Source organism: Eschrichtius robustus, chromosome 16 (genome assembly GCF_028021215.1).
Source record: "Eschrichtius robustus isolate mEscRob2 chromosome 16, mEscRob2.pri, whole genome shotgun sequence".
In the NCBI taxonomy this organism is placed as follows: Eukaryota; Metazoa; Chordata; class Mammalia; order Artiodactyla; family Eschrichtiidae; genus Eschrichtius; species Eschrichtius robustus.
This window is the reverse complement of record NC_090839.1, coordinates 14,638,699-14,653,310: the sequence shown is the minus strand read 5'-3', so window position 1 is coordinate 14,653,310 and position 14,612 is coordinate 14,638,699. Positions and strand designations below refer to the sequence as shown.

Sequence of the window (14,612 nt, the reverse complement as noted above, 5' to 3'; positions counted from 1 at the left end):
ACCTACCTACGCTACCCCCGTATCACTGGTCCTGCTCCAGGCCAAGCAGTCAGGGCAAATCCCTCCCCTGGGCTGTGGGCACCCCCTGTCCTGTGGGCAGCAAGGTCCTGCCCCCGTCACTCACCCCCTCTTTCCTGCACTGGCAACCTTCCTCTCTTCCATCTTAATGTATTTTCAAGGACACAAAAAACTGCAACAGAAGTTAACAACCGTGAAGGGTCAGAGAAGGTGGACAGCTGGGTAGGTGAGGGACAGGAGTGGGAGGAAGACCTTTCACTGTATCTTCGCCAAACTCTTGTGATTTTAACACACGTGAATGTTCCACCTCTTTTTAAAAGGTGTATCTTTTCAACTCCGTATCCCCGAGCTAGTACCTTCTCTATCTACTTCCTTTTAAACCAAGCTTCCCGATAACGTGGCGAACACAAGGTCCTCACTTTGTCACCTCTTAAACTCAACCCACTGCGATCTGGCTGCCACCCAGCTGCCCCAGCCACCGGCTGACCTCCCAGATCAACGGACCGCTCTTCTGTTCTCAGTTTACCTTCTCTCTGCTCACTGCAGACCAACCCGTCCTCCATCCGGACACTCCCCCTGCCCTCAGCTCCTAAGCCATTTCTAGCGCCTGTTTTCTTTCTACCTTTGTGGGTGCCTCCTTAGTCACCCAGAAGGGCTGCTCTTGCAGGAATCAGGGGGCCAGCTTGCATTCTCTCACTGCTTCCACAGCCAGTGTATTGCCTTCTTCGCCAAGTTCACCTGCAAATACTTTTCCTGCCCATCGTTTCATCTCCACGGCCACTGCCTTCACGGGCTGTTGACACTGCTCATCAGCTTCTTGAAGATTCCTCCTACCATCAACCTTCCTTTTTCAAGCCCGTCTTCCACACTGTCACTAAAGTGATCTTCATAAAATATAAACCTAAGCATAATATAGCTTCCTGCTTAAAATCTTTCAACGTCCCCACAATAATGATCTTTCCCTTCTGGATAAAGTCCGACCCATAAGCAGGCCGCCCAAGAACCTTCCACTGGCTTCTGGCTGATGGCTACAGGCCCTCGGCCACCCATGACTCCCGCCTTCCCTAAACAAAGCACATCTCTCTGCTTGGAATACGTTTCCTTTTCTTCTTTCTTCAGCTGCTTCTTGCTTATCCTTCAGCATCTGAGCCAAGTGTCCCCCTTCTCTGGAAGGGCTTTCTGGGAATCCTCAGTCTGAGTTAGGTGGACCCTTTTCTGAGTTCCCTAAGCAACCTTCTTTCAGGACCCTTGAGAGAGGCCTTATATTTGTTTGTTTATTCCCAACCAGGCTGTGAGAGCAAAGATTGACTTTTTAACCTCCAAGTCTTAGTTTCTAGAACAGAGTCTGGTCCATGGTAAGTGCTCACAGACGCTTGTCAAATAAAGGAATTCCTAAGGAAAGCCGAATACCTACCGGGGAGATAGCCAGCTGTAAGATTGTCCCATTCTTAATGTCACTGCGAGTCTGGGTAGCAAAGAGAAAAAAAGAGTAGCTAAGATAAAATATTAAAATTGTGCAAGCAAGTTGAATCAACAAGAACTTTCTGTCATTTTTAGAGTAGTTGTAACTGAGACTCTTCAGTCAGGGCCTCTTCTCCTGCTTGTTTCTTGGCAAAGAATTTCTAAGATCCTTTTCAAGCGCCTCTCAGGAAGCAGAAGCCACATTTTTCCAGCCACCAGAGGAGGACAAGGGCTGATGCTCCCTGATCTGCCCAGGAAGCAGCTCTTGACCCAGGAAGTGGAAGCTCCTGGATGTAATGAGGGCAAACAGCGCCGGCCCCTGGGGTGGTTCACTCCAGAGCAAGGCCTGTGTTGGTTTGGCTTCTCCCTGTACTAACCTGTTCGGTGATGTAGAGCTGGGGACCGTCTGCATAACGGAGGGTGTAATACTCCGGGTTTGGCAGTGACCACCTATGTAAGAGAAAAACAGTACAGCCTGTGTGGCCATGCCTGGGGGCCTGTCTAGAAGCTGCAAATAAATCATTTTCAACAGAGTTGATTGAGGGATTGGGCGGTCTGTTTGATGTGCAGGGGAGAAAAAAACCAAAGCTTTGGGCTGAGATGCTGAACAGTAACCTCCTAAGCCTCTGTAAAGGCTGGTACCACAAAAGGTGGCACATGTAATGCAGCGCAGGTCTCAGATCCCACCAGGACCTCAGGTGGGGCATTCCTGGGCTTAAAGGAAAAACTAAAGATTGACAGGTCTTAGGGACATCCCCACCAGCTATACTTTCTTTGTAAGACAACGATCCACAAAAGCCCCGGACTGGGGACCCGACTAACTGCAGATCCTCGGGCAGAATTCCTTTCAAGGTCTGGCAACGCTCCTCTGTTTTTAGCCTGCACCGTCCAAAACAGGGGCAGTTTCAACTTACCCATCACAAACTTCCTTGATGATGGACGCCAGGGGCCGTTTCTGAGAGAGAGAGAGAGAGAGAGAGAAAGAGAGAGAGAGAGAAAGAGAGAGAGACAGAGAGATCCTTCACCAGGAGCCACATCCTGCTAGTGCCAAGGTCCTGATGAGAGGGTCTGCCAGGCAGGGTCATCCTGGGGCCTGAGCACGGACTTCTTCTCTGAGAGCTTTTCTTGAAGAGGAGGCCTCTCCCAGGCCATGGTGACCAGCCTTCCGTAGGGTGGGACAGGGCCTGGCTTTCCTGTTGCTGGTTCTTACTCCTGATGCCAGCGGTCCCCGCCCCTGAAGACATCCCCGCCACGCACCCCCTGGACCCGTCTCCTTGCATCGCTGCTGCTCACTTCCAGCTTACCTGGTCGATTTCGAGGAGCTGAGCATTAGCACCTGGCCACTCGATGGCCACTTTGACGATGTCTGATGGTGGTGGCATCGTTCCCAATGGGCCCTGCTTCTCCAAGACACACAGACACAGCTGCCTGGGGAAAAGAATCAGAAAAAAGGAAAAAGTCAGAGTTTGCCTTCATTTTTCACTCTTGTTATATATTTTGGAAAATCAGAAGACAGAGAGTGTCCAAAGAAACATACAGAACTCCTTGGTTTGAATTCTTCTAGATCATGCCACAACCTTTCCTTGGACATTTTGGCTCTTTAGATTAAATCAGCAAGTAGAAAAGGGACAAACCTATCTATCAACTGCAGATAAGCCAGCCGCAAGATCTGCCAATGTGACACTTCAGGTGAAGGGCCAGGAGGACCCCGGAGCAGAGGAGAATATTTACTGCAAAGTCCTGTCCTGGGACCTTGAGAGGGAGAAGCTTATGCCCTGAGACTGATAAGAACAGACACAGCCTTTTCTTGGCTGAGCAGTTAGCTGAAGGAGCCAGCCTGCTCTGCTCTGCAGTCATCCCAGGAAGATTCGGGAGTCAGCAGGGCCTGGCCACATGCTCTGTTGCTTCCTCCCTACTTATTGCTGCCACTCCTCCCCCCTCAACGGGACACAACGCAGAGCCTCCACCGTGTGGGATGACACAGACTTCAGAAAATGGAGGAGAGAAGCGGGACAGGAAATGCTATTTTAGTCCCAATTGCCAAAGGCAAGGGCTGCTGAGAGCACAAGTAAAGGGAGGTGAGGACACCCTCACACAAAGGCCCAACTATCGGAGGACAAGCTTCAGAAGTACTTCTGACCCACTGCTCTCCAAAATAAAGGAAAATAAATCATTTTGAACAAGTCTGGAAGATGGGCCCACGTGACTGGTATCCTAGGCAACTCTGCGAGCTTAGTGGTGTTCCAGGCAGTAGCTAAAGCATTCTCTCTCCAAGGTCTGATGAGGGGAAGTCACCCCGCTGATGGATTATTTCAATGTGTGTTTACACTCCATGCCTGCAGCTTCAGGAGAGGCCTCTCTCTTCACGAAAGAGGCCTTTCTCCTGCACCCCCAGGTTTAGCCACTTGCCCACAATCCACGCCTCGCTAATGGAGACCGCCCGCCTCTCCTGGAACATGCGGCATAGCTGTGCTGAGCTGGTATTCGTGGAGGCCATCAATTTTTCAGCCCAAACACAGCTGTTATTTCTCACAGCCTTGTAAGTACTAACCTCTTTGGTGACAGGGGTACAAGTCCCTTCCCCTACAAACCCACAGGTCTCAGAAAGAGGGAAGCTTTCCTGGCCATTTCCTGATCAGGATGGGGTGCTTCAGAAGTCAACTGTCAAAAATACCAGCACTTCCAGAACATGGCAGCACAGAAGAGATGGTTTTCAACGTGCCATCACTTATTCTGTTGAGTCCTCCCAGCAGCCTTATGAAGTAGGCAGAACAGGATAACCTCCATTTGAAGACAACAAAACTGAAACTCAATGTGGTTAAGGTGCCCAATTCACCCAGCTTATAAGCAGTGAAGGTGACAGAACATGGAGTTGACTTTGGCCAGTGCTACCCACCCCCAACCCACCCCCACCCCCGGCTGAGCTAGCCTGAATTTCTGCTCACTGCAACTAAATCAAGCCTAAAGGTGAAGTGGGCCGGTCTCACGGCCCTGAGAGCTTCCACAACTTCTGCAGCTCCAGGTAGAATTTCTCACATGTAATTTTTATGTGCCTAGACACACAACAAACCTCTGAAAAGAAATGGGCCCGTCAGAAGAAGTCCTGGTTGAGATGCTCTGCTCCAGTGACACAGCAAAGCAGGGGTGGTACCATGAATCTCGGATGCCTAGGGCAGGAGTCCTTATCCTTATCTAAATCTGCCATAATTAGGAGGTATGACTGTACAGTTGTGAGATCATTTTTTTTGACTGAGATACAATCTACAAATAATAAAATGCAGAGCTTATGTGTATATATGTGTGTGTGTATATATATATAAATATATATACAAAATAGAAATACACATACCATCCTGTAACCACCACCCAAAACAAGATACTGAACATTTTCACAACCCCCAGAATTCCCTCCTACCTCCTTCCAGTCAAGCCCCCACCTGCCAGCCCTCCAAGAGGCAACTTGTTTCTGATTTCCAACACCATGGATTTGTTCTGCCTGCTTTTGTACTTCATATATGTGGAAATGCACAATATGGCCTGTAAGACCATTTGTTATTTAGTTTAGTTTCTTCTTCTTTTTAAAATAAGTAAGCAGCGTAGGTGCAAGAGGAAGAGCACTGGGCTGGGATGATTTTCCCTGCTGAAGCATCTGGATTCAGAGCCAGAGGACTCAGGACCTAGTCACAGCTCCATCACTGAGTGTCTGGGTGATGTACACACGTCCCTCTCCAAAAGAAGTTACACCCTTATTTCAATGGTGCTGCTAAGAAACAAATCATATTTTTTGGAACTCCTTTCTGTTTGTTTTTGTTTGTTTGTTTGTTTCTGTTTTCTTCTGTGCGTGGCATGTGGCATCTTAGTTCCCTGACCAGGGATTGAACCCGCGCCCCCTGCATTGGAAGAGCAGAGTCTTAACCACAGGACTGCCAGGGAAGTCCCTGGAACTCCTTTCTGGATACTGTCTTCGGAGATAAACAAAGCTAAAGTTCATTATTTTACAGTTCCACTTTACTGTGACACCACATGGCATTTCCTAGGTTGATTATCTCTCTTTTTTAAAATATTTATTTATTTTCCTTATTTTTTTTGGCTGTATCAGGTCTTAGTTGCAGCACACAGGATCTTTTCGTTAGGGTGCACAGTCTGCTCGGGTTTCTCTCCAGTTGTGGTGCACGGGCTCCAGGGCGTGTGGGCTCTGCAGTTTGCGGCATGCGGGCTCTCTCGTTGAGGCACATGAGCTCAGTAGTTGTGGCGCACAGGCTTAGTTGCCCCACAGCATGTGGGATCTTAGTTCCCCAACCAGGGATCGAACCCACGTCCCCTGCATTGGAAGGCAGATTCTTTACCACTGGATGACCAGGGAAGTCCCTATCTCTTTCTTTATTAAAGCCAGCCCTGAGTGATTCTTGTATGTTCCAAAAATTCATATCCATTTTAAAGCACGGGGATTTGCAACCACCAGGACTATTCCAGAGATACCATAAGCCCCCATTCTCAGCGACTTTGCCCTTTCCCAATATGCCCAGGCAGCCCATGTGTCCTGGCACTCTCCCCAACCATGCCACAGCCAACAAGACTGAGGTGAACACTCAACCTTAGCTGGACTAATCCAATTCTCTCTCTTGGGCTTAAAGACACAGACTAAAGGAGATGGATGCCAATGGGCCTTGGAGCAGAAAGGTCACAGTCAGCCTCAGAGGAGGTACCGCGGCAGGCCAAAGATACCAAGAAGCAAAAACCAAGAGCCTTGCAGAGGAAGCTATTCAGCAAGAAGAATCCAGAAATGTGTGGATGAGTGGAGGCCAGAAACCAGAAACCACAAAGTCCCAGAAAGAGACGAAAAAAGCCTGTGTCTGAAGACTTTCCAGACTCCATGGCTACACCTCCTACAACTGGGGTACCTGAAGCTCCCCTGTTTCCTGCCAGTAAAACTCCTTTCAATTAAACTAGCTTGCGTTTCTACTCATTGCAACTAAAAAGCCTAAGCCGAAGGGTGACCACCCAGCTTTGAAGGAGCTCTAAACGGAGGGGTGAAGAGACAGCAGCCTAACAGGCACAAGATGATGGCACTGAGCAGGCCCTTGATTAACACTGGCTGAAATAATGAAGAGCAAAACCCACTTAGGTAAGTCTGGTTTGTTTAAAACAGTTCAGTTTTGTGGTGACTTTACGGCAAGTCATCCTGTATGTAACAGTAATGTGCAGACAGCCTCTTTACATTTGATCACACGTCTGTAGCATTATTACCGCTGACGCTCACCCGAACCCTGGAAGTCATCCCATTGTAGATGAGGCAACTGAAGTTCACATGGGATGAGAAACGTATCTTCCACATGCCTCCTTCCCACCTCTTCCCCACAAAAAAAGAAAGAAAGAAATCACATCAGAACTGGGTCTCAGGACTGGGTGTTAGGACTTCAGAGTTGGCTCTCTTCCCTCTACATAATACTTCCTTTGCTGAGGATGAAGACATTAGCTAACATTTACACAGTGCTAGGACACTGTTCTAAGGGCTTTACACATATTAATTCATTTAATCCACACAGCAGCCCTGTGTGATGTATCATCCCGGTTTTATAGACAAGAAACAGAGGGACTTCCCTGGTGGCGCAGTGGTTAAGAATCCGCCTGCCAATGCAGGGGACACGGGTTCGAGCCCTGGTCCGGGAAGATCCCACATGCCGCGGAGCAACTAAGTCCGTGCACCACAACTACTGAGCCTGCGCCCTAGAGCCTGCGAGCCGCAACTACTAAGCCCACGAGCCGCAACTACTAAGCCCGCGAGCCACAACTACTGAAGCCCGTGTGCCTAGAGCCTGTGCTCTGCAATGTGAAGCCACCGCAATGAGAAGCCCGTGCACCGCAACAAAGAGTAGCCCCCGCTCGCCGCAACTAGAGAAAGCCCGCGTGCAGCAACGAAGACCCAATGCAGCCAAAAATAAATAAATAAATAAGTGAATAAATAAAATTTTAAAAAGAAATAGAGGCGCAGAAAAATTAAGTACTGTGCTCAGTGTCACACAGCTAGGAAGCGGCACGGCCGGAATCTGACCCCAGCCAGTCTGGCTGTTTGAAAGCCACGTAGAAGCAGGTGGCACCGTTCCCACAGCAGGCGCTCAGCGGAGGATCTGGGTTCGCTGGACCTGAAGATGAAGCACACCGGGGCTCAGAGACCAACAACAAGAGCTCACCATTGTGACAGATAACGGAGCCCACTGTCTAAAGGAGGTGACCCCTACTCCCCTGTGTGGCGCTCAGCCCTTCACAGTCTAGCCAGACCTTCCTGGACTATTTGCTATTTCTACGAGGCAGGCCATGTTCCTCCTCCTCCTCTGTATCTTTGCATTTTTTCCCTTCCTTCGACTGTCAGGAGAGCTCATATTCAAGCTTCAGAACCCCGCTCAGATGTCACTTCCTCTCTGTACTGGTCTTAGTTCCCCACCCCACCCCCGCTTCTGTAGCAAAGTGAAACAGGACGGACCCGTGTTCTCGTGGCATTCTGTCCACAGCTCTGTGACGGCTCCTGTCCCACCTCATTATAGTTTTATATTCCCACAGCTCTCTTCTCCCCCGGGGCAAGGCCAACCCTGCAGCTTCATTGGCTGGCACAGCGCCTGGCACACAGTTACGGTTCCATGAGCATCTGCTCAAATCCAACAGCTCTGACTTCCTCAACTCCTACAAACCAGGGCCGGCTCCACACGGCAGTGCACGGGCAGGAAGCACTCTGGTTGTGTGTTCCCTCCTCGACCCACCACCTTCCAACTCCACAGCATTTTCCCTGTTTTCACATCTAACATTAGGACATGTCTCACTGGAAAATCAGATTTAGCACCCTGACTCTAGTTAAAAGATGGGGGAAAACATCCCTCCGCTTTTCTCCCTATGGAAACGTCAGGAGATAGGAGACTAGAAGAATAATATTCTCCAGGTAACAGTCCCCAGATAAAGGATCTCCTCGTGGGGAGCCCTTTCAGCTCTCATTTGCTCACTCTTTTCATTTTCACTTTAGAAAGGAAGTGGAAATTAGGTCGAAGCAATTCAGTAACATTGCAAAATTCTCAGGGTTATAAATAGCCTCTTGCTCTACTGTTCAGCATCACTATAGAGTTCAAGAGCAAACAGCCAGGATGAGGGAGCAGTAGTTCCACATCCAGGCCCAGAAGGCAAAGAAGTAATCAACCCCTTCTGATTAAACGACTCTCCATCCCACCCTCCCACCCCCTTTCAAGTATTACAGATATAAAGATGATTGGGAAAGCTCTAAATGTCACCAAACAGGAGAGAGGCACACACTGATTTGGGGAAGATAATTCTACTCTAAGGCAGGAAAATGAAAGCCCAGGTTTTCAAAGGCAAAGTCGGGGAAACAAGAGAAAAACAGGACCTTCCGTGTCTCCAGTGAGTGTTCTTTAAGTGGCTTCTGGAAGGTGTGCTTATAAAATCAGCACAGTTACAAAAGGCCCCACAAAGCTCCATCAATCAATCACCCCTGCAGGGGCGGCTCCAGAGAGCTGGATTCTGAGAGCCCAGCAGAAAGGAAGTGAAAGACAATCCCTTCCCATTAGTAAGGAATTCAGATGGAGGAAGGCCAGAAGGTTCCAGCTCTGCACTCTCCCCCCCTCATTCCTTTAAGGATAAGGATTGACGGGTGCTTTTGTTCTGCTCTTTTGCTTTTGATTCGGTGGGGGAGGCATGGGTGAGTTTGGTTTATGTTTCCTGCAAGAGAAAGCACCGCTCCAGGAAGGCAACCAGAGGTCACACCCTCTTTCTAATCAAGAGCACAATCTCAACAGAGGCTTCTCCCTCTGAAATCTTGTGCAGTGAGAAGTGACTTAACTTCCCTTAGTTCGGACCCCTGAATGCGGGTGAGACTCTGAGGTACAGGGAGGGAAACTGGGTTCGAAGATTCAGGTCCTGACATTTACTGCTAGAAACGCCGAGAAGGACCATCATGCCAATGGCAGCTGAGATTTCTCCCTTCTGTTGAAATTTGTTGGACACAAGACTCACCCAAACACGTAGTTAAAAGCCACGAACTTAAGAGCCACAAGTGCAGTGAGGAAGGGCGTGGGAACAGGGTAACTGTTTGGGCTTCTTCTCACGTAACACCTACCCTAAGAAGCACGCAGCTCTCCTCTTCGGCTTAGAAACCTTCTGCAAGGTCCCTATCCTTAGAGAACTGAGCTTAGACTCCGCAGGAGAGCACACAGCTCCTTCCAGTCGCACCATGGCCGTCAGATCGCCCTTGTAGACGCTCCGAATGTCACAGCAGACCACCCTGTTCCCCCAAACACCAGGCTCTTCTAAGTCTTACTCGGGCCTCTGCCATTAGTCCCTCCACCTGGTGCAGCTGCCAAACTTCTACTCAAGCTTCAAGGCCCAGCTCAGACAGTCACTCTTCTGTGTGGCCTTCCTGGTCCTCTCCCCTCACACAAAATGAACTGCGCCCTCATCTGCCCTCCCGTCTTTTACACACACTGTCACAATCCCACTGATTCATAACTCTCTATGTGCAGCCTTTTCTCGTGCTATTCAGAGTGTGATCTGCACTCCAGCACCACCGATGTTGCCTGGGAGCCTGTAACACAGAATCACCCACTCCAGCCCAGACCCCCTGAATCAGAACCTGCCTTCAAACAAGATCCCCAGGTGCAGACTCTACACCAGTGGGTCTCAGCTCTGGCTGTGCCTCATCCGTGCCCACCCCAGGTCACTGTAAACCACCCCCCTACCCCCCACCCCCAGGTGATTCTAATGGGCAGCCAGGGCTGGGAGCCACAGCTCAGGGGCTGCTAGCTGAGGGCAGGGACTCATCTAGTCCGCATCTACTCCCCTGCCCACTGTGCCTGGCACACAGCTGTGCCCACAGAATTCCACACCAAAAATACCCTCCAGGATGCCCCTAGACCTGACCGCCTCTAAAAGAGAAAACTCTAATGACAGAGGACGAGCCATTGCCTAGAACTCTAGAAATCCCTACAGTCATCGAGATGGACGTAGAAGGGGGTCTGTGTTTCCAGCCCACTTGCCTCAGTTTCTGGAACTGAAACAGAAACTGAAGTGGAAAACACAGATGAACCAGAAGTACTGTCTGCCTTCACGGGACCGCGGCTGCCGCGGGAAGGCAGAGCCTGTGTGGGGACGGGGTGCGCGGGGCTGAGAAGCCCTGGGTTATGACTGAAACCCCGGGCTGGGGGCCCGACTCCTTCAGTACTGACCCCAGCCACACAGCATTGTTCTCACTGCAAAATCAGGCCAAGCCTCTCATTTTACAAATAAGGGAACTGAGGTCCAGAGAAGCCGGCAGGGCCACACCAGCAGTCAGGAACCAAAGAAGGCCTCGGCCCTCCCTTCTGGGTTAGTCCTGCCCCTGCAGCACAGGAGACCTGACTGCCCAGCTCTGCCATGAGCACAAGCCTCTTTGGACCTCAGGTCCTGATATGCATGAGGAGGTCGGACGGGACCTTCGTGAGGTCTCGTCCAACCTTGACCTTCTAGCGAGGCAGAGTAACTTAACAAGGTAAAGAGCTTGTATTTGGAGTGGAACAGACCTAGGTTTGGATCCCAGTTCTAAGAATTTCCTTATCTGTTAAATGGGGATTCGAATCAACCCTACTCTATAAAGTTGCTGTGAACATGGGGTGGGATAACATACGTAAATCATTTAAGCATAATACCTGACACAGAGTAAGCAGAATTCCAACACTGTGAACTTGAAGAAGCTGCAAAAGCAATGTAACCATGTTTCCCTGGCATAAAAAAGCCCTACCTGCCAGGCTTTAGTATACTGATGACAGAATGAGAGAACATATGTGAAGGCAATCGGGGAGGAAAATCAATATAAAATTATTATTTTTATTATTATTATTATTTTTCTCCTAGCAGAAGAACCTTGGAGAGCTTCATAGTCAGTTTCAGAGCAGTGGCCTACACAATGCCTGGCACATAACAGGTGGTCAACAAATCTCTTCTAGTGACTCAATTAAAACCAGTATGTCTAATGGGTTTACAAACTCTGGCTGCTTAAGCAGCCAGACAGGTAAGTAAATATGCCAAGCAGCATCTATGTGGGAACTGTAGCAAACTACGAAGTACCCCCCCTACCCCTGCAGAGGAATCCAAATCCACACTTGGAAACACATTACCCAGCGTGGCCTAGACAGCTACTGCAGCCTCTGCACACCACTGTTTCTGGTTCTTCACTACACCGCCCGGCGTCCTGCACCTCATCTAATCATTTTGTGGTCCGGTCTTGTCTTTCCAAGTACCCAGTAGGCATCCTGAAGATGAGGGCTGTGATCTATACTCCCCAGTCACCCTAAATGGCCTAGAACAGTGCTGGCCTCACGGTAGTGGGGACCTCAATTCAGTGAGCAACTGTTGAACTGAACAGCCGGACTGTTAACTCAGGCCCTGTACAAGATGCTGCGGTCTGGGTACATTTTTCTACCCAGGTCCTGGGACCAGGCTGAGTTGGTGCTGACTGTGCTGAGCTCCGGTGACTGGATCAAGAAGCACTGGCCTTGCAGGGTTTTTCTTCAACTGCATCAAATCCATTTCTTCCTGAGCCACCTAGGCAGGTGGTACTGATGCACCCAGACACACTGTCTCTGCATGGATGAAACCGAATATGCATATACCCACAGGTGCCATTGTTTTCTAGAAGTTTAGCCCCCACTTCCTGCACCCCCAAACTCCCCTGGCACTTCCTCGAGGCAGCATAGGGTACAGAAAGACCAAACTCCAGAGGAACAGATGGAGGTCCTGGTCCTCATCTTGCCTCCTCCACTCACAAACTTTAGGATGATTGCTGGCAGGCAACATAACTTCTAGGAGCTTCATTATGTTTATTAGTAAAATGCAGACAACAATAATTATCTCAAAAGGTTAAAGGCAATTAAATGCCACAGGTATGTAAAGCTCCTAGCACTGCTCACCCCTACGTGTGGCTACTGAGCACTTGTAATGTGTTTACCATGAGCTGAGATGGGCTCTAAGTGTAAAACACAGGCCAGATTTCAAAGGCTTAGTACACACACATAAATGTGAAATATTAATAATGTTCTTAACGTTGAGTATATGTCAAAATAATATCATTCTGGAATCTATTAGGTTAAGTAAAATATATTACAAAAAGTAATGTCGCTTGTTTCTTTTTGCTTTTTTAATGTGGCTACTAAAAATTTTGTAACTACGTATATTGCATTATCTTTCCATTGGACAGCATTATTCTAGCACAGAGCCTGGCACAGTTTTTGTGTAGGACATCAGACACGACTCACACCTTGTTCCTCCTGCCAGAGCCAAGTCCTCCATTCATTTAGTACATATTTACAGTGCCTGGCTCTGGGCAAGATGCTGGAGATACAAGGAGCAAAAGCAGACACTATCTTTTTCCTTGTGGACCTTATTATCTGGTGGGAACAGACAGACATGAATATTTTCATAAATAAATGTAAAACTGCAGCTCTTCAAGTGTTGTGAAGGAGAAGTACAAAGGGTGATGAAAGTGGGGAATTCACTTGGTGGGGGAATCGAGGACCAGGGACTCCTCCAGCGGAAGTGATACTTGAGTGGAGATTTGAAAGATAAAGAGGAGTTGACTGGAATAAGCCAGGCGGGGAAGTTAAGCCCAGGGAGCAGGAAGGCTAAGGGTGAAGACCCTGAGTTGGGCCAGGGCTTGGTATGTAGAAGGAACACGAAAAGGCCAGTGTGACAAGAGAATTGGGCAAGAGGGGTTAGTAGACTGAGACTAGGGAGGAGAGGTCGGTGGGATTCCATCTCCAGGGCTTGGGTGAGGATGGGGCTAGCCCTGCAGGAGGTGGAAGCCAGCCAGTTACAAGCAGCCGAGCGTCCGGATCTGATCTGTATTTTGAAAAGATCCCTCTGACCACTGTGCAAGGCCCGCTGGGGAGCGGCGCAAATGCGTGTGTGCAGATCGGTTATGGACACTGCATCAATCCAGATAAGAGGCGAGAGAGGCCTGAACTGAGGGGGAAGCGGCGGAGATGCAAGTAGACGGTTTGGGGGGTAAATGAGCCGGCCGGATCGACGGGGCGGGGTGGCAAGCAGTGTCTGTGTGTGTAGGAGGGGGTGGCGATGTCAAGGGAGACTCCGAGGCTTCGGATGGGTGCCACCAGCCCCAAACACTCTTTGGGCTCCTATCGAGCCCTCTCCCATCTGGTCCCTCTCCCGTCCCCTCCCTCCCCGCACCGTCTCGTCTCGCCCCCGGGTTCCATCCTCCCACCCTCCTCCTCCCCTACCCCACGACCCCTACCCGGCCCAGCCCCCGCTCCTCTAGGCCTCGTCCGCCCTCTTCCCCACCCGTCGTCGACCCTTCTGGGTCGGGGACCCAGTGACCCTCGGGCCCGGCGGACCCACTTGGGCCGCGACCCCTCAGGGGCTTGTCGAACCTGCGCGGTGCATCCCAGGCCCGCCCTCTCCAGCCCCCCAGGCCCCTGGGCAGAAGCAGGCCGCAGCCCTCCGCCTACTTCCCGGCCCGGCCTCTCCGCCCTGCGTCCCTCGGGCCAGGGCCCTCCCCGCGGCCTGGCGCGCCCCGACCCCCGGCGCGTCCCACACTCACCAGGGAGCCGACCTAGGCCCAGCTCCCGCGCCCAGGTCTCCCAGCCGCCGCTCCACTAGCCTCCACCCGCCCCGCATTCCCGGGGCCCCGCCCCACGCAGGCCGACCCGGGCTCCTATTGCTCCATTTCGCCGTCACGCTGAACTCTCCTTCTCCAATTGGGTTGGTTGCCTGTCACTCAAAAGAGGGCGGGACCAGCTGCCGGGGCTGGGAGCGAGGAGCCGCCGGTCCCCGCCCTGCTAGAGGAGGCCTCTTAAAGACACAGTCAGTCTCCCCCGCCGCGGGCTCTGGGTTTTGGAAGAATGGGATTTCTCAGCAAACGCAAGAGGCAGCATTTCTTCTCCCCCATCCCCCCATCGCTCCCCGAAACTTTTCTTTTGGCACAGCCCGTGTTCCTTGTGATAAATCAGAGGTTTTGAAGGCTCAGATGTCCTCTGGTGGCACTCAGCCCGGTGCCCAGCAGGCATGTAACGCACTCAACAGTGGGATAACTGTGGTTTGGAGAACTGAGTGGGAGGTGACAGTCGTGTCAGAGGCTTTGAGCAGCC

General features: G+C 50.6%; 1 protein-coding gene across 1 annotated transcript in view; it reads right to left on the bottom strand.

Moving 5' to 3' along the window:
* Positions 1-14,144, bottom strand: part of ELMO2 (engulfment and cell motility 2) — a 38,373-nt gene extending 24,229 nt beyond the window's left edge. The window contains exons 1-5 of the mRNA XM_068565246.1: positions 14,066-14,144; positions 2,784-2,907; positions 2,394-2,434; positions 1,857-1,929; positions 1,433-1,483 (exon numbers count right to left, since the gene is read on the bottom strand). Of these exons, the coding sequence (XP_068421347.1) occupies positions 1,433-1,483; positions 1,857-1,929; positions 2,394-2,434; positions 2,784-2,907; positions 14,066-14,142 (366 nt within the window). The 5' untranslated portion in view covers positions 14,143-14,144. The remainder of the gene's footprint in view (positions 1-1,432; positions 1,484-1,856; positions 1,930-2,393; positions 2,435-2,783; positions 2,908-14,065) is intronic.
* Positions 14,145-14,612: the final 468 nt, after the last annotated feature.